We start from the raw sequence: 22218 nt of genomic DNA on the forward strand, positions 1-22218 counted from the left end.
TGAGGAACGCGGTAACAATTTAAGTTTATTCTGTAGGGGGCTGGACGGAGTGAGGCACTGATGGGGGGGGGGGGAAGGTGGCAAGAAAGAGGTCTGGTCAGAATATTCTTGGTGGTTCTTCTTAAAACAAAAATACATCATCAGAGTAAATTGATTAATTAAGTTCAGCTGGAAAAGTAAAGATGGAACTAATAATAGTTCTATAGGGTAAACCTCCTAATCCAACTTAATACATTTATGTCATTGGAACTTTATCTGAATAATCACAAATAATCAAAATTACGACAAATTTAGATTACCCACCAGGACATTCCTATTTTATTTAGAAATAATATGGAACTTAGTATGATATATGGTACTTTGGGTGTATTTGAATAGAGAAATGCAGCACTTAAATGAACAAAAAAAAAATCCAGCCTATCATATGAAGGTGAGAAAATGACTTTTTATGAAATATACATTTCTCAATATCTTGAAAATATGAGGACATAATTATTGCCTCACAAAGCAGGTCATCAGTATAACCTCTACATTTCAGGGTGTTAAAAATTTTACTCTCCTGAAGGTGCTATCCTGTCCCAAATCCTCCCCTTCCCCAACCCCCTCCAAATTATTCTGACACATTGACAAGTGTTAAAGTATACAAATTAATTATCTCATAGAGGGTAGACGCTTTGTGGTCAGCAGTCAGTTACGTGCAGAAGTTTCATGAAAATGGGTGACCATTATCGGACTTTCTAGCATATCTGTAGTCAATAATGATGACCTTTCAACTCAACTATTTAATAAAGAGTATTTTTATTATTCAGAACGGTAGAGCAGAAACTATGTATGTATGCGTGTATGTGTCTTTGTATGTATGTATGTATTTATATGTATGTGTGTGCGTGTGTGTTTGTATGCATGTATGTACGTATGGGTGCGTGCGTGGGTGTTTGTATGTGTACATATGTATGTGTTCAATAACATGTCACAACAATTATTGTGGCAATTACCAAACAACCTACCAGGAGAAAAATGGAATCATTTTATGAAAAATAAATTTCTCCTAAAGCGTATGTTTGCAAGAAGATGAGGACATAATATATATATTGTTACACAAAATACAATGCAAATGTTTTATCAGAATATCATATCTGAGCAATCAATATGTAGAGAGTGTAATAGCATCCAAACACATCTGGTTACTTTAAAGTTGCAATCAATAGGAAGAGATGGAAATTGAGCTACAAATCACCACCTGAAGAATGATATTCATTTATGAATATAAGAATATATTTGGAAAGATGAGAAGACTGCCATATATTGTTTGACAAAGTACATATTTAGTATGAAATTGGACCATTCTCAGCATTTTAATATCTAGAAAATGTTTAACATCATTGAATTTTATTTTTGTAAATTTATGGTACAATACATTTGGGTACAAAAGAGACAAAAAATGTGGCAGTATATTAAAGCTGCCTATCATATGAAGATTGGATCATTTTATGGAAGAAGTGTTTGTTTTCCTAGGAAGAAGAATATTTTATGTGATTAGCATACTTTCATGTACAAAATACAGATTTTAACAATGTTACTTAGAGCATTCTTGGTATTTCAATATGCAGAAAAGATTCACCATCAAAAAGTTGTGTTAATTTATGGTTACAATGCATTCTGGGTACAAAATACAAATTGTGGCAATATCAACTGCTATTGTTTTTCAGATGAAATAATTTACGAAGGAACCAGCATTTATGAAATATATATAGATTTGTTTTCCTCCTATGCATAGGAATATTAGAGATAATGATGTATACATTTATTGTTTCAGAAAATAGTTTTAGTACAATTTTTATAATCACTTTGATATTCCTCGAGTCTTTGAAATAAGTTTTTGACCACTCTGGCAGAATATTTAACCGGAATATTGTCTCCGGTCAAATGGTACAGATTCACATCGAGCAGCCATGAATCAGGTTATAAACCAACAAAAAATGTTCTGCAATTTTTCGAAATTTTATTTTTTTAAATAAAAAGCAGAATTACTATCATAACTATAGTCTTTTTCGAAATTTTCTAAATAATAATTGTTTGACGATAAACAGCATAAGTTGCCACATTGTAACAAGTAATCTCTCGTTTTTTATTGATCTCACTTTGATCGTGCATAAAATTAAATATAAAAGGTCCAAAAGGATTTGACAAGTGATTACTTGAATTGCCATTTTCATGCTAATTATTTTATAACCACTTAGTGGTTTAACAAACTTGAATATAACTATTTGTAGTTACCTTGCAAAACAAGCAATTTACAAGGACAACTTGGAGTTGTCACCACCTTTAATAGATTAGACATTTTCTTTAGAATCGTCGGCGACTAATTTTCTCTAATAGCAAAGATCGTCATAGGTATGGGAGGCCATTTCTCCAAACTGGAAGTCGCAGAGATTGGTAACTGTCTCGTAGACGTGACCTGCGGACAGAGAGAGAAAGATGGAGAGGATAGGGGAAGAGGAAGATTAGGCGTCCGTCAGATATCTACAAAATATGATGAAATGGGCAAGGATCGTGACTGAAATTTTGCAAAAATTTAATTCAGCAATACATGGAGTGGATATTTGAAAATATGACAAAGGGAATATACAACAAAATATAGCTTTAATATTGATCACAATCTCATATATATATACCTCTGAAGATGTTTCAACAATATTTCATATGCTGCATATGTAACCAAGAATACATACACATTTACTTTCATGATGATGATGATGATGATGATAACAAGGCATAATGTGGTGTTTATTATTTTGTCTTACCCTGAAGGACCGCTTTCATAATTTTTGAAGGATTACTGTCCATCAAGGGAGAGATAGCTAAGGCCAGATAAACGTCTTCATTGATGGTAAATCCTTCAACTGATCTGATGCCCGGAATGGGCAGGCTGATGGCACTCGCAAAGTGTCCGCTGCCTGATAAAAAAAATTAAAAACATATACATCAGGACAGGAAGTAAGATGTGTCCTCCTCCAAAAAAACAAAGAAAATATGTTGGGTTTATGTATAAAAGAGGCCCCGATGTTATGGTTCATGGAGTCTTCTCCAAAGGGAGTCTGACTTAAACGAGAATGTCAAGCATCTACAAAAAAAAAAATTTTTGTTTTGTTTAATGTTTTGTGTGTGGGTGAATGTATAACAGACGACCAGTTTTATGATCCTAGGAAGGTCTTTAAGAAACACCATCTAAAATGGAAACAATTTCATTCAGGCTACAATTAATAGAAATATTAAAAATAAAAAAGAAGGGGGAAAAAGGAATAAACCAGACAATAGCAAATTATTAATGATAATAAGCAAAATAGACCATTGAAATTTCAAACTACCAACAAGTGTTTAGTAAGGCTTTAGCATTTTCAGAAAAGTTAATTTAAGCACAAAGGTCAAAGGTATCTAGAAAGTAAGGAGTTGTAAACAGGACTCTGAAACAGCATAAAAAATGTTACAGTGTTTTTCAACTGGCAAAATCCAGCAAATAAATAGGGTTTTATTTTATATCCCTTTCCAATTAAAAATTTCCTTATTCTTTTTAGTCTCTTTTACCATTTTCCGGGTAAATTTTTCGTTACATGTTACTTCTCTGGCAGGTGAAATAATATAATATAATGTATATATATAATGTAACCAAGGGAACGACGCTGTCGCTATGGTAACAAATGTCGCTGACATCGAGTATAAAAAAAGAACCTGGAGGATTTTCTCATCACAAAAGAACCAAGGTTACCTCTACACTAGCTTAAAATTAATTAAGGCAATGACTACTGAAGGCTTCAAGAAAGAACCTCAAATGCAATTTTGCTTTGGCCTCAAGTACAATAGATTACAGATTTAAAGGAAAAAAGAAAAAATTGATTCAATATCCAAGCGACCGAATAATAACACAAGGTTGGTTTTTTAGTAAATTGCGATAATAATGATAACAGTCCTCTCACAACATATCGTGACAAATTCACAGGTTAACAAATCTGTTGTTTAAATACTGGTTTTAACATATCAAATTGGTTTGATACTAGCATCAGAATAAAACCTTTTTAAGATAGACTTGTAGCGATGACCATTAAACTCACAACATACACAGTACAACTATCTCAAACACATCTCTTCCTCCCACAACCAGCATCTTAAATATCAAACATCTTCAGAGAAAAAAGTTCAGAATATAATTCACCAACCTTCATATCTGAATAATTCCACCTTAACGTATTGTTCTACTAATATGATGTAGGAATGAAACCCCAAGGTTATAAATCCTACATCGCAGGCCTTTTCAAATGGTATGACAAAACCGGCCGTGACAAACATGTCGGAATCTTCGGACCATATGTAAACCTGAAAATAACGACAACGGAAGGTACAGAGAGATCAGGTTTTCTTCATTTGGTCCAAAATACCTCCAGAAAAGTGCAAGACTTTGTATTTTATTGTAAAAAGCATTTCAATAATTCACTGGATCAATATTTTACTTAAAGCTATATAATGATAAGGTTCAATCTTGTTTCCATACGTGGTTCTGTCCCTATTGGTTGAAATGATATTTTGAAATAAAATGAAAACAGAACTATTGACTACAAATATGTCAAAAATTACAAATTACCACTAATTTATAAAAAAAAAGGGATCTTGCTGTAAATACTAAAAAATTCGCAAAGGTGGGTATGCAGGAGCAATGATATGTCAGGCACAATAATCTCACCAGGACCTCTTTTTCAATAAGTGTGTTACGAAAATGGGAATACATTGTTTATTATTCCTGTAAAGTTACTGGCCCCTTTGTTGATGACATGCCTCGGGCGTAGCCCCTGGAATTTCCTTAAGTTAGTGAAGACCAGCTGTGAATGGACCAATATATATAATTTGTTTATGCATTGTGTCATGTATCATGAAGTCTATTTTTAATGACAGCAATCCTGGACCTACCAACGACTCCGTACTACCAGTAAGACCAGAACCGTACTTCATGGTGGAGTAACCGGCAAAGATAACCGCTGCCTCACCATCAATGGAATAGCCGGTGATGTCATAGGCATACCTACTGCTCACCGTCTGGTAGAGGGTAAAGTTACCCCCCTGAAATCAGAATAGAAATTAACAATACATTGATTAAATTCCTTGTTTTTCCTGTAACTTAAAACGGTGGGACAGACTTTTCAAGATACCTTACTTGTTCAAGTTGTAGCTACTGCTCCATGAGTAGTTAATTTAGTTTCAAATTATCTAAATGCCTTTATAGACTTTATAATTTGCATAAAGCGATGCGGAATATTTACACAATTGTTTCTCACAATACTAATTATTGACAAACACTGCACTAACACAAAGGTTTTTATTATTCCTTCGAACTATCAGAAAGATATTTAAAATAATGAGAAAAAAGCAAGAAATGTTTTATGGGAATCGAGTGATTGGGCTTTGAATGTTGTTTATAAATAAACACGGTTGGCAGACATGTCTGAGACAGATTTTGCCAAGGGGACCTTCATAATTTATTAATAGATTTGGGAAGGCCCTGGAGGTTTCTGCAATATTTTATAGACATGAGACAACCATAATGTGAATGTTACTTTTTAAGCAAGGACAACTACTCAAGAACCAAATAGTAAAGAGGCTAGACATTGGCATTAATAATAATAAGTAATATTTATATAGCGCATAATCAGCAAAGCTGCTCAATGAGCTTAACAAATGTAAAACCTAAAAACAAATAGTAACAAAAAACCAAAATATTAAATATATAGAACCAATAAAGGCAAAAAAAAAAAAAAATGATCTTGCATTGATATATCATAGTGAAATGAAAGAAAACAACTCTTGGGTATGGGTGGAGCCTTGGGTCATTGACTTTAAAGTTTAGATGTGACATGGTGTACTCTGAGGCATATTTAGGCTATAAATAAGGCGATGGAGGGGTACATACCCAACCCCCTACTCTGGATCTACAACTGAAGCAGGGTCATCTTCATATATCTGTTATCGGTTTTCAAGTTACAGATCTAAAATTGTGTTGAATGTTTTGCTAAAATACATTGACTAATGCCTCAAGTGGGCCATCTTTTTTTATATCTGTTATTGTTTTAAAGTTTAGGATTGTAATATTGCGTTAAGTGTTTGCTTCAAATGTGTTTGCTAAAAAAGGTTTATAGAATTGTTTGGGCTCACTTTTGTTATCTCCCGATTTCTGGTTTTGTTTTCAAATCAAATTATGAGACAATAAAAAACCTGTTGAGCTTCTTCTCTTATTCCTGCAAATAGCCTGTGTACTTGGTGTAAATGTATATGTTAGAGGCCCTGCCGTTTCGATACCTTGCAGGATCTTCTTCGGAGGCAAAACTCGTTATACGTAATAAACTTTAAATGAGTCGGCTAACCTTTGTTCGTTTATTTCTGGAATGCTACTTTAACACAATCTGATAATGCCAGCCCTAAAGACACCAAGGCATAATAGTTATTTGTTAAAATTCACGCTTTATAAATTTCACTACTTGCCATTAACAAAAAAAAAAAACTTTTTTAAGCTTCATAATACAGAGGAGCATCCAAGGAAAAAATTAAACAATATCTTCTAAATATTAATTTTTTCCTTAAATCTAAAACAGCCGAGATGTAAAACCACAACCGACGTTTAATTGTTCATTTCCTCTAATAAATACATTAATACTGGCTTCCCTTCCTATTTCCATTACTTACTTCTTCGATGACATAAATGTTTGCAATCTCCGATGCACTCTCTGCGACGACCAACAGGTTCTTGTCTCCGACATTTATAAACTCCACAGCCAGTGCACCTATGGAAACAACAACAACAATATTGGAGAGATTAATATTCAATAACCTAACCAAAACAAGTTATTTGTTATTGAGTCGATGGATTACAATTTCATCACCTTTAATATCGTTCATTCAAAGAAATCTTCAAATCTGGTTAAAGAATTCTCATTTTTATGACTTCATCAGAGCAGATTATCTACTGATATTAAAACTTTTTGTATATGAAGGTGCTCAGAAAACATAATAATCACTCTCTCATTGAGAGGAGCATCAATGGTTAAAGACATTTTCTTTCGACTCTGAGACACTTATCTAAACAAATTTGAATGTTTATGCCCTCTATACCTCACAATTAAAATGTAATACTGTTTATTTAAATTGTTTGGTTTAACTTTGCTAACTGGTAGTCGTATCGTTCCCAAGCTTAGCCTCAAAACACAGGCATAAAAGAGCAAAATGTTGTAAGGCCAACACAATATTTTGTTCTCCCTCACCCCCAAGGAAAAGAAAGGAATAAAGAAAAGCAATATTCAAATCCCTTCCAGATAACACTCCAGTTGCTAATTGGTAAACCTTTCAGATAACTACATAAAAAACCCACTTCCTGATGATTGGTTAATAGGTCTTACAATAAATGATCAGAAAAAATAGTCATAAAAATGATTTCCTGAAACAAGAAATAATATTAAAGATTTTTAAAATGAACAACCGTTTATCATGATTAACGTATGGCACCTAAAAGTCTAAATCTAGACAATCACAGACATCTTTAGTCACCTAAAAGAAGTAAACAACCTGTTACCATGGTCACAAAGGTTGGATATTGATGCAGATTTCTTGTATTGATGAAAACATAAAATAAAATCAATAATCTGACAGGTGTGATCAACATCTTGCATATAAGCACGTCTATCGCCATAGTGACTGTTACCATGGCCACTGTGTAAGGGAGTGATTCAACAATTGTATTTTCATCAGCTTATTGATATTTTCATCTCTCTACCTTAACGCTGTTGCATGTGACCTCCGTTCATATAATGCACTTTATTTCATCATTTTATTCACTTCCCTGTGATTTTTTTTTATTTAAACACTGTTGAATGTGACTTTGCATGATACGCATCTCATCAGTGGGGGGTGGGGGGGGGTGGGGGGCCTGACTGGTGGGGGAGAGCGGGTAGTGTCCGAGGGCCCCAAAGCACCAGGGGAACCATGAAGCCTCCAAATCAACTTTGCCATCTCAGTAAAAACAATTGTTAAAGTTTTTGGCATCAACAAACTTCAGAGAGTAATCCGTTTTAAACTCTACAAATATCCAAAGCATAAACTTTATGTTTTTTTAATTTTTAATTTCTGTTCAGTACCGAAGACCTCTGTCCAAGAAGTAAGATCTGCTCACCCTCAATGTGTTATACTATTTGCATTGTTCTAGCTTCCTACTTACCGATCTTATGATTGACAACAACCACTGTTATAATAGGAATATATATCAATAATCAAACTAATTAACTGCATTATTAAGGGATTTGAGCATCCAACAGCTGAAGTTTTCCCTACAAATTTTAATTACAAAATTAAGTTCATTGGGTCATGGTCTTAATCTGGTGAGTTAAATCCTCCTTAATTCTCTTCCTTAATATATCTTCAAATATTCCAGACATAACACAGATGGTTTTAACTGATAACAGGATACTCACAGAAGAGAGAGGTGTTACAAGAGAATTTTCTAGATGAGGGCAGCAAACACACTTACAGATTAATGAACCAATCAGTATCTTTCGTATTGGAGTTGCTATCAACATCAAAGTCCTGTCCAGGATAGCTTCTCGAGCCAAGTGAAGTAACAATCAAAGTCATACAAGATGAAAAAGTTACAAAACTTAGTGACTCAGACAAAGAGAAGAAAAGAGCAGTAAATTGGGCGGATTCATGCTTACTGCTGTCTGTAGAAATTGTCTGGAATGGCAGAAACTGTCTGGATTGGAGACTGTGAACATAAACCTGCAAACTGTCGTCCTCCCCGGCAAAGACCAAATAAGTTCTGTTATGAACAGAGAAAGCCTCCACGTCGACTGCAGTGATCTCAAAGGTTTGGTAAGGAACCAGACTAGTATTGAAGATGAAGAGGGAACTGAAAACTGCATCATCTGTGAAGCGGAAGCATCGATAAAGCTGATAAAATTCAGTGTTCAAACTTTGTAGAGCACTTATGTGGTTATAGACTTGTTGCTTGTAGATAATTACAGCAGATTTTGTTATGATTTAACTAAATGCATTAAAGAAAATAGACCCCATGAAATTAACAATCGATAACTTTAATTAAAAAGTCATTGCATCAGATAAAATACATATTCACTAGAAATACATTCACGTCAGAACCTAAAAATGGTTTTAAACAAAATTAGAACAATTTGCATTCATGTTATAAATAAAATTGTTGCCAGAGGTCTTGAATACTCTCACAATTTCTTCTATGCTTCTTGTCCTTATACATCAGTTCTGCATCTTTCTGCATCTTTTTTTCAAATGGATAAAAAATGGATTATAGTTAACCCAGTGGCTCTATGATCATATATATAGAAAATGCCTATTCTTGTTGTTCTCATTGTTCTTAATGTTCTAATTCCGTTTTTCTAAAGTTAAATAAATGTCTCTTACCACCAGCACATGGAATTATTCCAGCATTAGCTACTGCAAGAAACTGCCATTGCTCTATCTGGAAAGCTGCAAATTTCATGGCACCATTTGTGAGAACAGAATCTATAACAAATGCATACCAAAAAAAAGGAACAACACATTAGTTTTAATAGATATGTGTCAATATATATTAGCAATAGAGATAAGTTCCTATTTAAAAAAAATATATATATTTAATTCGTAAACTTACTCTCTTCCTCCCTTCTCCCTATCCCCACCTACCCCCCTAAAGAAGCAGATCATTGCAACTTGTTGTTTTATTCAATACAAATATTTCTTTAAGATGGAAATAAGTTTGAAGTTTTCAACCAGATGCAGACTCTTGTGAAAGATGTGTACAAAGTTTATTTATAATGCAACTTGTCTTGGCTCTGCTGCTAATGTCTTTTCTATAAAAAATTAAAAAAGAAGCTACTAGGGTTGTAGCATTTTAGTATTTTAACTACAAGTTTCAGCTTGATAAAACTGAGCAGTCTTCTCTGGTGTGTCAAACTTGAACTGATCTGCTTGGATGATAGCAACACTTTATAGGATGATATATGGTATGTCACTACAAATGTACAAATGTTATGAGACCTCACACCATGCGCCACAAAATTAAAGAGAAGTCGGCTATCTCCTTCTCACCTGTTATCACAAATTCTCCGAGCAGTTCATCCCAGCTATATATGTAGCTCTCTACACAGGTATAGATGTGATCCTGGGCATATACCGCCACTGCCAAGTAAGGCGTATCTTGGTACGTGAATGCAATCATATTCTGCGTCTGTTGCGGAATGTCTTGTACGGTGGTGAAGTAATCAAAATCGGCCACAGTGTCTACAGTAGCCAAGGAAGTAAAGAAGAGTAAGAAGGAGCAACACTTAAAACATGAAGGCTACTGACAGGATAGACCTACACATGTTTTCAGATGGTGTAATGAAGTAACATTATACAAATTCTACAAAAAAAGTACTCCATCCTCACCTCTGAAAGAGAAGGCACATATGGACTTAACTTGGAGGAAAAAAAAAAAAGGCATAATATCCGCTGGTGTATAAGATACCAATCTATAAAAACTTCAAAATTGACACCATTACCACCTTGAAAAGTAAACCTTTATTCAAAAGGATCTGGATTCACTCCAAATTGGAGAGGAAAAGGACTTATGATATCATTGCTTCAACAGTGCATCTGCACAAGATTTCTAACCGTGATAAAGCTGCACTTTACAAAACGACCACACATGGTATCACTTTGAATTAGCTGATCCTAATATATGGATACCTGCATATATCTCCTGTAAATCATCAATGTTTCCACACAGCTGAGAGGATAACCATCGCAGCCTCGATAAATCCTCTTCGGTCTCGTCCAGGAACTCTAACCACGCTTCCTTCACCGCCAGCAGGTTCACGCCATCAATTGCGCCCTCTAATCCTACATCTGATTCAAAGATCACATCTCCAGTGAAGTTCAATGGTCCATAGATCACCTGACCATCCCCGGATAGGGTCACTCGACTCATTTGGAGTTCGGTCAGGTTACGATGCGATGCAAGGCCTTTGAGAAGAGAAACGACCCAAAAGTTGACATTTGGTTTGAAATTCATCCCATGTTTTAAAGTTTTCTGTGACAGGACCGACAGTATACACCCTTCCCCATCCCCCGCCCCTAGCCTCAGCCCTACCCCTTGCACACTCTTCTCTTTGTACCATACTCACACAATTAAAAGCCATGGTAATGATATAATCCATAATCATCCAATTCTTTTCATAAATTTTATCAAAGAGAGGGGAAATTACGGGGGTGTGTTTGCAACCATCCTCTGACAGTCCCATCAAGACAATTGTTACCATCAGAAAGTCATGCAGGATCTTTGAGCAATGTTCTCTAAAGAGACCAGAACTGGTATTTTACCATTCTTATGAACCATACATTACTGGCTGCCTGCACAGGAAACATACTTGATCCAATGAATAGAAGGACATATCCACAGACAGTTGTGTAAAGTTGTGTAAAGAGCCAAATCAAGGCCTGAAAATACAACTATGTCCTCGGGATCCACTTTTTGTCATGCAGATGAAAATATATTGCTCTTTATCCTTCTTTTTCCAGGACTCTTCATCCCCCCAAACACCCCTCCTACATGTCAGGCTTGCCAACAGAAGTTCTAATGCTGTGGCTAGTTAGATACCTACTAAATGTGATTGAAACAAAAATACAATACTTATAATCAGATGTAAACAGCTAATGTCACTGATCCCATCAAACTGACACACCAGTTATAGAGTTAAAAAAGAAAATAGCTCGGCACGACAAGCTGTGAATTTCACGCTGGCCACACACAATCCTGATGGGTCGTGTGTTTTTGTTAACAGGGCATGGTTTTGGCAATCCACTACGCCTGTCAGTTCTTTATAGCTGTTAACAACCCTGAATAGCAGCATTCTAACTCTGCTCTTATTTGGACTAAGATTATTGAACGTTTTTAAGCTTGTTGTTATACCAAAACAAAATGATAATAACACAACAAAAAAACAAAAAAAAATAATAATAAATATTAGTTTTAACTAACCAGTAATGTACAAATTATTAGAAAAAGTAGTTTCTCCATCAAAGATCCAGAAACCAGATATTTGGTAATTATCAAACAGGTTGACTGGAACTTCAAAGTAAGATCCGTTCAGACCAACCAGGTAGACGTTGCCCTTGACAACAACTTCCTCCAGGAATGTGTTGGTACCGGTCACATTCATCTGTTCGTCCAAATTAAACGTGTCTGCATTCAAAGCTGGTAAGTAAAACCCATTGACGAGGTCTCCACCGAAAATAAGAATAAAATGAAGCTGTTTTATCATTGGGTGGTTGGGATGGACAGAGTGAGTGACCATAGCAACAGTAGCAGACAGTGAGTTAATTGCGATTCTGCCCTATAAAAAGTTTTTGAACAATACTATACTACCCATTAACTTTAATTCAGTCTATCATTGTCATAAGATGTGTGCTTTCTACCAATATGAATTATGGCTGTATGCAAATTTTTAAAATTTCTGTCTCAGAAACTGACAAACTGATGTCTAATTTGGTGACCATGATAAGCTAATTACGACTACAGTCCACTCGTGATTAGTTAACATCGCCAATGAATCAGATTTATCCAGCCGTACTCATCAATTTAAGACAAATATCCTTTGATTTGTGTTTAGTTTATGTTGCCGATGAGTCAGGATTTACTCAACCGTACTCATCAATTTCAGACACATATCCTTTGGTTAATGGTAATCAATGAGCTCTGCAAAAAATAACATTAATTTAATAAAGAAAGAACCATATTTCAGAAAGTATGATTATTATATATATCTTTTATGTTCAGTTCCAAACATTGCATAAACAGTTCGATATATCTCACTTCATGTATCGTAATTCAATTATTAAGACCACGCACGCATCAGCAAGATATCGTTAAACCGGACGATAATAACGCACCCATCTCATCGCAAATTAAATTTTGTACATGGCATGCTGAGTCAGGAATGATATCATTGGTTGTATTTGTTATTTTCTGATTCTTATCTATCATACAGCTATTTCTGCTTTCCTATGGCACATTGATTTTAATGTTTGTTTTCTTGTTTGAGAGGTTTCTTGTCATTTATCCAGTTACTAGGCACAAGTAACTAGTACGATGCTGAGGGGGCTGTTGCATCATACAGCCGAGGTGTCTAGCATATATTCTTTTTTGCTCTGTAATTTCACACAAAAGGCATAGCAAGCCTGCAGGGACAATCCCTATTATTTCATTACATCCTAATTGAGCAGGAAATTAAGTTCCCCCCCACCCCCCCACCCTACACTCAACAAAAAATACAAAGTCAAAGTATCTTACCAGAAACTTCCACATCCTCCTTGGAATGGACTGCCTGGGTAAATGTTTTCTTTCCTGTGATGGTTTGTTCCTCTGAAACAAATGATATCAAGTTTTTATGTCAAATATCATTTATTTTAATCATCACTTGAGGCCAATTCCACACCCCTAGTGAAAGACTGACCACCCGTATTCAATTCTATACTTCCTAAAAATTGCTTTCTCTTCTTAAAGGAACAGTTTTTGCCTGTACTTGTTTCTAGAGTAGTCTCTGTTGTGACATCTGACACTTTACATTTCACATTTATGTTTTACTAGTCTAGCTCTGACAGTGAATGTATCAACTGTTTATGGGTTCTCTCTCTCTCGTTCTCTCGTAGTCTCGCAATCTTTTGACATGTTAGCTGGTTCTATCACGAACAATTCCCATCCCAACAATACAAAATTATGGATGGGACCGCTTACCAGTCAGAGTAACTGCTTCTTCACTCAAGTCTACGCCATCGACTGTACCATCCACGATAATGCTGCCCTCTATGTCAACATCGTCCTGAAATGTCTTCTCTCCTTTTGAGGGAAAAACGTAACAATAGTATCACTAAAACAGATTTTTGTTTTTAAATTGTTTGCCTCTACCTTTACAAAATCCCAATATGTTACAATTCTTCCTAAAGAAAGGAAACCAAGATCCTTCTCCTTCCCATTTGCTAACAAATTTTGAGCATTCTGAGCTGAAAGTAGAGGTCCTCTGGACAACAAGCATTATCTACATACGGCAGTTACCGTTCATCTTGAAAAGAAAACATGCCACTAATCTCTCTGTGCAACAAAGTGAAATCCCTTAATTTAACTAACATCATAGAATGGGTGAACACTCTAACATTTGATACCTAGCCTTTTGGTAGGTTTGGATTTGATCCAAGTCAGTACTTTTATCTCAATACTGGTCATGGGTTCTCAATCTGTATTATATCTTTTACATAGTAAAAAACTGTAAACAGAGCAACAATTGTCACTTAATCTAAGCAGCTGAGATGTCTTGTTGCAAGACGGTTTCACAACGTATAAATATTTCTAAAAGTCAAATACAGATCAATTGAATACATGGATGATTTTTGTATTTGCACTGTGTATTCATTTTCTGCCATGTATTTGACAATGTGTTTTTGTTTTCTTTTGTTGTTAAGCGCTGTGATCATATTTGGAATAGCGCTACAGTATATCAAGCATTGTACTTATCATAATGGTGATACCTGTAACTGTACGATTCTCATCTCTGTATATGATATCCTCCGACCAATCGGAAATGTCGATACCGAATGCCGTGTCAAACTCGAGACTCTCCGTCACCGTGATGGAGTCGTCGGATGAAAATAATCCAGAGAATACTTTGGTGCCATTTATATCCTAAAGAGATATTAAAATAAAATTGTTCCTTTTCAATAAATACTGGACAGAGAGAGAAAGTCAACATGTATATGAAGGGTAACGATCAACGGTCTAAGTGAGGTGTATTAACCTAGTTTATAATATTAGCTATTATGGAAGTCAAAGGGAACCCAGATTTAATGAACTGACAAGAACAAAGGGATAGCGAATAAATTTGCTATGGTCATACTTATTCATACTTGGTGTTATCAGGTATTATTAAAGTATTTTTAATCCTATTGTATATGTTCCTATGTAATCTACATGAACACAAGGACATTTATCATGTTGGCTTAAGTCATGTCCCCAAGTTTTACACCTAACAAGTTAGTAGTATAATTAGGTTATGTTTTTGCAAATAATTTTTGCCTATCGCAAAGGAATAATCAAATTGCAAACTAACTACTTGCTAGGTTTACAGCTTACAAACTGGGAGTGTACTAAATATTTGCTAATATATTTATGATCCACTTCAGTAGTAACACCACACAGAGTTCATTGCTGATCCTGATTAAAGACTATCCACTCAGGCCGGCTGCTTCTATTACACACCCCCCTCCCCCCATCTGGTCAAGATCCCCTACCAACCACTGTCCACTAACACCCAGTACCAGGGTTCACACCTGTTCACTGTTGATCCTGATCACAGACTATGTCCACTCAGGCCGGCCACTTCCATTACACATCCCACCAGGTCAAGATCCCCTACCAACCACTTTCCACTAACACCCAAAAGCAGTGTTCACACCTGTTCAGTGTTGATCCTGACCACAGTATCTGCCCAGTCAGCCAGGCTGCTTCTATTACATGTTCCCACCAGGTCAAGATCACCTACCAACCACTGTCCACTAACACCCAAAAGCAGTGTTCACACCTGTTCAGTGTTGATCCTGACCACAGTATCTGCCCAGTCTGCCAGGCTGCTTCTATTACATGTTACCAACAGGTCAAGATCCCCTACCAACCACTAACACCCAAAAGCAGTGTTCACACCTGTTCAGTGTTGATCCGGACCACAGTAGCTGCCCAGTCAGACAAGCTGCTTCCATCACAACTTCCCACCAGATCGACATCACCTAAGAATGTGATGGTGTCGGTAGTCGATATCTCTCCGGTAAACTCAAATGGATCATCCAACTGGATAGCAGAGATGGACAACTCTGAAACATCGACACCATCAACCAATTCTCCATCTTTGACAACCACATCACTTTCAATGATGATTTCTGTGAGAGATCAGAGGAGAGACTATGGTTATCATCCAGAGAAAGTGTAAATTATCAAGTTTAATAGAGTGCCAAGGGTACTTACAGAGAGAAGATATTAAAGTTTTCTATGTAATATTTCTACATTATAGACCTGTCACAAGGCAGGATACTGCATTGATCCAGATATCCTACCCTAAAGCATAGGAGTTTGAGATACTCAGTAAGCTAACAGGTGAAATAAATGATTACTCATCCTAAAAGTTCAGTACAGGCGTTTAAATTGCCATCATTGACTACCCTGATATATCCCATTGTCTTATTTAAACCATCTCATAGTTTGGAAATATTGTTGACTGCAAGAACCTACAAATAGTGTAACTTTAGCTATCCCAAAGCACGATATAATGAGATCCTATCGCCACATACCTATCAATGACAGATTATGTTGCGATTTATCCACACAAGACTCACCTAAAAACAGGAAATTTAAGGCTCATTCACACAGACATACCACACCTGGCAAATGCAGAATTCCTGCAGTTAATGCAGACAGAGCTACAGTACCATCCATACAGAACTACTCCACACAAGCAAAATATTCAGATAAAGGATAGTAATTTATCCATCTATGTCAAATAAATTTCAAATGTAAGTATTTAAGCTTCTAACTTTGAAGACAGTAGTTGGAGCAATGAGTCACTATTGACATTTTGTGTATTCTGCCTTTTTATGAATATCCTGTTTAGTAATACAAACTCGAGAATACAACATCTAATATCACTGAAGTACTATAAATGGGATAACTTGCCATCCAGAAATATCTTGTGTGCTTCGACATTTTCCTCTTCGTTTAACTTCAGGGCTGCGTTATCGATGAAGGAGACATTCACCCCGTTGATTAATCCATCCACGGTTAGTTCGTCAGAGATTGAAACATTTCCAGTAAAATTGTAAGAACCTAATGAGAACAACATTTAATGATACCAATTACCTTTTACACACACAGGTAGAAATATTTAAGAAATCTTTCTAGAAAAAAATGAGGCAAACTTAAGAGATTATTTTCTTTATTGATATATCAAGTACTCACAGCAAATATTGAAGTATGTGAGATACATAAGCAATATACATGAGATCAGTCTATGATATATGTGTTATTTCAGAAAAATATGTCATTTGCTGTTCCAAAAATATGGTTTGCACAAGGACCAAAGCTCAAGGAAAGTTCTACCAGATGCAATAATTTTACTAACTGGTTGGGAGTTTATGAAAATGGTTGTTGTTTCAATGCCAAAAGTGAATGGTATAATTTTGACCTTTTGGGAAAATATTATCCTATAGGATAAGTATTTTCATGAATGTAATACCACCCTGCAATCACTGCTCTCTCACTCTACGTTTTAATATAATAGATCCCCTTTTAATTTTTGCAATTTTGCAAGTTTACAATTTCTAAACCTCCCCTCTGTTTGCCTGTATCTAAGCAAATCAGAAACATAAAAATTTAAAAACATTTTGGTAAGAACAAGACACAAGAAATTTACACTCATAGTGAAACAAATTGTACCTGAAATTTCTTGATTCCGGGAGAGTGTAACAACATCACTGATATTGATACCATTCACTAGATTATTGACCGTTAGATCCGACCGCAGGTCCAATCCGTCCTCAAATATCTATGCGAGCGATGGAAAATATCAATAAATTCATCAAATTTATCATTTGTTTATTCAAATATGAGTTAGTGCTTCATAGCTTGATAAATAATTCATAATCACACTCCAGCTTTTCATTGTATCCATTATGATGATGAAAAAAATATGTAGCCTGATGAAGGAATACACAACTGGCTTTAGTGATGTTCAAAATTTTGAGAAATATTTTGCCTAGCTAAAACATGGAAAGATACTTCTTAATCTACCAGAATTTGATCCAATATATATATAATTTTAACCACGTCCTGGCAATAAAAGTGGGGTCACTACTCTTTTAAGGTTGCCCCTAAACCTTATATATACATTACTTTCAAAGTTACAACATATTAAAACCATTTTTGAAACCAAGCACAAAATATTTCTCAGAAGAGAGGGGAATACCTCCGCCCTTGGACTGGCTCTTCCTGGGCCACAACAAACACCAACTGGAGGGTTGCCAAGAAGATAAAATGGGGTTGCCAAGTTAAAAAAGGGTTGAATACCAAGGGTTTAGCCTACATTCAATTTCTACTTTAGAAAGACAGGGTAGGGTTGAAGTCATGATTATCATCAATTGTGATGGTTACCAAACGGCTATTTGCCATTCTCTGGACAAAACGTCAGAAACTCGAAAAAATTGACATAACTCCATTAAATTCGACTGACAGATGGAATATGTTCATGAAAGGCAGCCAGGTACTAACTGTAGTTATGTTGACATGAGTATAAATGTTAACGGACCCATGTGGAGATATTTACTGTACCTTGTCTCCAGTTATTATTTGAGGGCTGCTACCATTCTTCATTACAGCATCTTGCTCCATAAATGTAACGTTGACCCCGTTTACCAGCTCAGATACTTCAAGACTACCAGAGATGTCCAAGGGATCTTCAAATATCTATAGATTTATTTAAAAGAAAGAAGAGAATTATTCTGTTGGTATTTTGATATGATTTGGTGATACTTATTGGTTTCATTCACAGAATATGCTTGATCAAATTCATTAATCAATCAGCTTATCAACAACTTATGTGTATATAGAACATTATAAATAACTAAGTAAAAACAATTAAACAAGATGGTGATGCTGACCTTTGACCCTGCGATACTCTGATCACCATTCAATCTCATAGCCCCCTCCATCCAGACAGTAATGTTGACAGCATCAACTAAACCGTGGAAATTTACATTATCTGAAATATCTATGGTACCTACAAGCAAGAAAATAATTAGTTTTTCTTAAAACACAGAGAATGAAAAGTGTATATAGGTGTTAATGCCATTCATCAAAGTTACTTAGAATTTATCAAAATTTGTAACTGTACCTTCATTACATAGAAATAAATTAAAGTTGACTGCTCAAGGAAATGAAAAGGCAATGGTATATATGTCTTAGTACCAGATAGTCCAAAACGTAGCATAAAATGGTATTAAGTACTAATACCACACAATTTACACACTAGCCCTGCTACTTGTCTATGTAGTGAGATCAGAGAATCAAATTAACTAAAAGGTAATAGCCATGGACTAAGACAAGCAACCTCTACTACACCCCAAAATACCTGAAATATTCTTTTCTCCTGTAATGGTCTGCTCTGTTGATTTTCTGAGCGTATTCTCTTCCAAACGTGTGACATTGAAGCCGTTGACTAAGCCCTCCACTTCGATGTCACCGGAAACATGTGTAACATCTGTAAAGTTGAAGTTACCTAACAGGGTCTGTCAAAAGAATAGGCCATACATAAAAGTGAAGTTACCTACAGTAACAGGGTGTTGGAAAGAATAGGCCATACATAAAAGTGAAGTTACCTACAGTAACAGGGTGTTGGAAAGAATAGGCCATACATAAAAGTGAAGTTACCTAACAGGGTCTGTAAAAGAAAAGGCCATACATTATATTATATATCCCATTCTTTTCTAGTTACAACACTCATCTCCAAACAACAATAATTTCCTCCCTCCATTGTGTCTATTTGCCCCCCATCCCCCTCCCCCTCTCTCGTCAGTCCTGGCCTTCACCCTCAACGCCTAAAGAGAAAACTCTTCCAGTAGCAATGTACATTTACTACTTCTGACCTCACCTGCTCTCTGGACAAAGTAAATATCCACAAACTGTTGCCAATTGAAGCCATTTAATTTATTCTTTATTGTCAAAAACGTCTGACCTTACCTGCTCTCCGGACAAAGTAACTCTACTATCCACAAACTGTTGCCAATTTAAGCCATTTAATTTATTCTTTATTGTCAAAAACTCCACGGTCAGATCGTCATTGGTATGAAGAGATGCAAATTGTTTTTCTCCTGAAACAAAAGAGAGATAAGTTTGTCAGAGTAGCTTCTTGGATTTGATTGTAGGATTCAAAGAAGCTGGTTACATCTTCTTAGTCAACATTTAAGTTATTTATTGCAAACAACAGAAACTGACTGCGAAATTATAAATAAAATTTGACCACCGTAAAGAAAAGTTATAGCTAACATGAGATTCAAACCAGTGGTCTCATGGGTACAACAGGTCCTATGCTCATATTTATATGAGTATCCCTAAGTTACGAGCAGTCCCAATAATTCCATTCGTTTTCTAATGGAGGGGGGAGGTGGGGGGTGGGAGAGGGAGGGAGGGGTTACACCATTCATATGCACAGTAACTTGCACACTTGTGTAAACATGGATCACAACCTATTTTCATTCAATACTAACCAAAAACAAACAGGGAAGGGATTTCAAGATAAATTTGGCCATTTTATGCATATGTTATTAATAAATGTACAATGAAACACTCACTATGACAACAAAAATTGAAAAGAGCAAAGAAATTCCAAATAATCTTACAATTTTCATCATTCCATTCTAGACCCATCTGGTAAACTTTATATTCTCTAAAAGATTTTTCTGTTGCATTGTTTGAGAAGTGTTTGCACATTTATTGTAAAATTTGAAGAGTCATATTTCTAAGTCATAAACAGAATAACTTGTGAGCAAAAACTGAACTGTTGGAATGACACACCTGTGATGTTTTGTGCTCTGTTAACAGTCATTGCTTCTTCAGATATATCCAACCCATTAACACGTCCAGAGATCTCCAAATCTTGCCAAAAGGTAACGTTGGTGACCAAAGTCTAAATTGAAAAAAAAAAAGCCGCAGAAAGTTAAATCAATTTCTTACGCAGCATGAAAGTAAAAAAAAAACAAAGACAACTGCTTCTTGTTGCAACAGAAAGATCCAAGTACTGAACAAATAAATTTATTTTGTGAATTTTTTGGAAGAAAAGATAAGACAGAAACCTTATCCTAAAGTGGGAAATAACTTTCTTAACATTCTTAACTTTCTTAACATTAACATTTTCTTAACATTTTCATTGACGTTGCACTGTTCTGGTATTGAAAAATGTTTCTGTTTCGAGACATTTACACATGTCATCGCTGAGAAAACGATGAAATTAATTGGCAGAATCATATTTATTTGTATATTTGTTTCATAGTTTGTTTTTTAATGTTAGTCACCTTTTCTCCAGTTATATTGGCATCCTTATAGTACAAGACAGGCAACGATTCCAAATCTGTAGTGCTCCACCCATCCAAGGTTCCATCCAGAGTCACATTGGAGTAAACATCAAATCCATCCAGGAATGTTTTGTTTCCTGAAAATTTAAAATAGCAAACTAACAAGTGAAGTTGACTAATCCTCAAACAATAAATATAACTGAAAGGAGGAAATAAGATAAGCCTGTAGCTGGATTTGGGATGTGACTAGACAACCAGTAATACTTCAAAGAACCTGCTCATTTTTGCAGTATCACCTTATCTGTCAAACAAATGTAGATGGACAGGGCTGAAATTAAGTCTCCAATATGAGGGGTAATTCTTGTGGTGGAACTCATAGCAACTTGAGTGTCACCAGGAGGCACCTGGCATTTTCTAATCTACATTTATATCAATTTCCAGGACTATCACACAGCAACAAGTTTGCACCTGTGATCTATTTTTGCAGTTTTTTATGGTATATTTGGGTTTTGAAAACAGCAGCTTAAGAGTATACAAAATTTACATTTTTTTTCCATAAATTAAATGAAGCTTTAAACCATTGGTATCATTACTGCTAGAGGCCAGAATTTGTTTCCCCTTGGCTGAGAAATATGATAGCACCATGGCATTAAAACTATCAGATAAATACATCTAGCCTAACTACCCACCTGTAATTATCTGGTCACTGATCTTGTTAAGAAAGTCTGCTGATACATTGTATCCATTAAATAAACCATTGTCATCCATAAATCCAGACTCTAAGGTTACGTTACCCAAGAACTGTTTCTCACCGACGAGGTAATGGTCTGTGAATACAGAAAACAAGCAACCCAACATGGGGTTTATTAACCAGACAACATAAAGGTTCCATGTAGTAAATTACACATTAAGCAAAACTAAACATTATTCCAGTACAATTCTAACCCCCCCACCTCCTACCTACCACATCATTGTAGAACCTGCTTTGACATTCATGAATCCAAATGCATTAATATTTGTTGTAATTAGAACAAA

The 22218-nt window shown here is 35.5% G+C and overlaps 1 protein-coding gene across 3 annotated transcripts in view; it reads right to left on the reverse strand.

The window, feature by feature from the left end:
* Window positions 1–1502: 1502 nt before the first annotated feature.
* Window positions 1503–22218, reverse strand: part of LOC139971532 (uncharacterized) — a 44728-nt gene continuing 24012 nt past the window's right edge. For all 3 annotated transcript variants that reach the window (XM_071978091.1, XM_071978090.1, XM_071978092.1), the window contains exons 22-44: window positions 21873–22010; window positions 21184–21320; window positions 20687–20798; window positions 19853–19983; window positions 19245–19401; window positions 18775–18893; window positions 18446–18580; window positions 17555–17663; window positions 16796–16945; window positions 15773–16005; window positions 14605–14758; window positions 13817–13918; window positions 13373–13444; window positions 12062–12304; window positions 10771–11046; window positions 10132–10323; window positions 9466–9567; window positions 8745–8954; window positions 6727–6824; window positions 4960–5109; window positions 4215–4371; window positions 2805–2957; window positions 1503–2458 (exon numbers count right to left, since the gene is read on the reverse strand). In XM_071978091.1, the coding sequence (XP_071834192.1) occupies window positions 2373–2458; window positions 2805–2957; window positions 4215–4371; window positions 4960–5109; window positions 6727–6824; window positions 8745–8954; window positions 9466–9567; window positions 10132–10323; window positions 10771–11046; window positions 12062–12304; window positions 13373–13444; window positions 13817–13918; window positions 14605–14758; window positions 15773–16005; window positions 16796–16945; window positions 17555–17663; window positions 18446–18580; window positions 18775–18893; window positions 19245–19401; window positions 19853–19983; window positions 20687–20798; window positions 21184–21320; window positions 21873–22010 (3416 nt within the window). In that variant the 3' untranslated portion in view covers window positions 1503–2372. The remainder of the gene's footprint in view (window positions 2459–2804; window positions 2958–4214; window positions 4372–4959; window positions 5110–6726; window positions 6825–8744; window positions 8955–9465; window positions 9568–10131; window positions 10324–10770; window positions 11047–12061; window positions 12305–13372; window positions 13445–13816; window positions 13919–14604; window positions 14759–15772; window positions 16006–16795; window positions 16946–17554; window positions 17664–18445; window positions 18581–18774; window positions 18894–19244; window positions 19402–19852; window positions 19984–20686; window positions 20799–21183; window positions 21321–21872; window positions 22011–22218) is intronic.

The sequence above is a fragment of the Apostichopus japonicus genome, chromosome 8, assembly GCF_037975245.1.
Source record: "Apostichopus japonicus isolate 1M-3 chromosome 8, ASM3797524v1, whole genome shotgun sequence".
Taxonomy (NCBI): Eukaryota; Metazoa; Echinodermata; class Holothuroidea; order Aspidochirotida; family Stichopodidae; genus Apostichopus; species Apostichopus japonicus.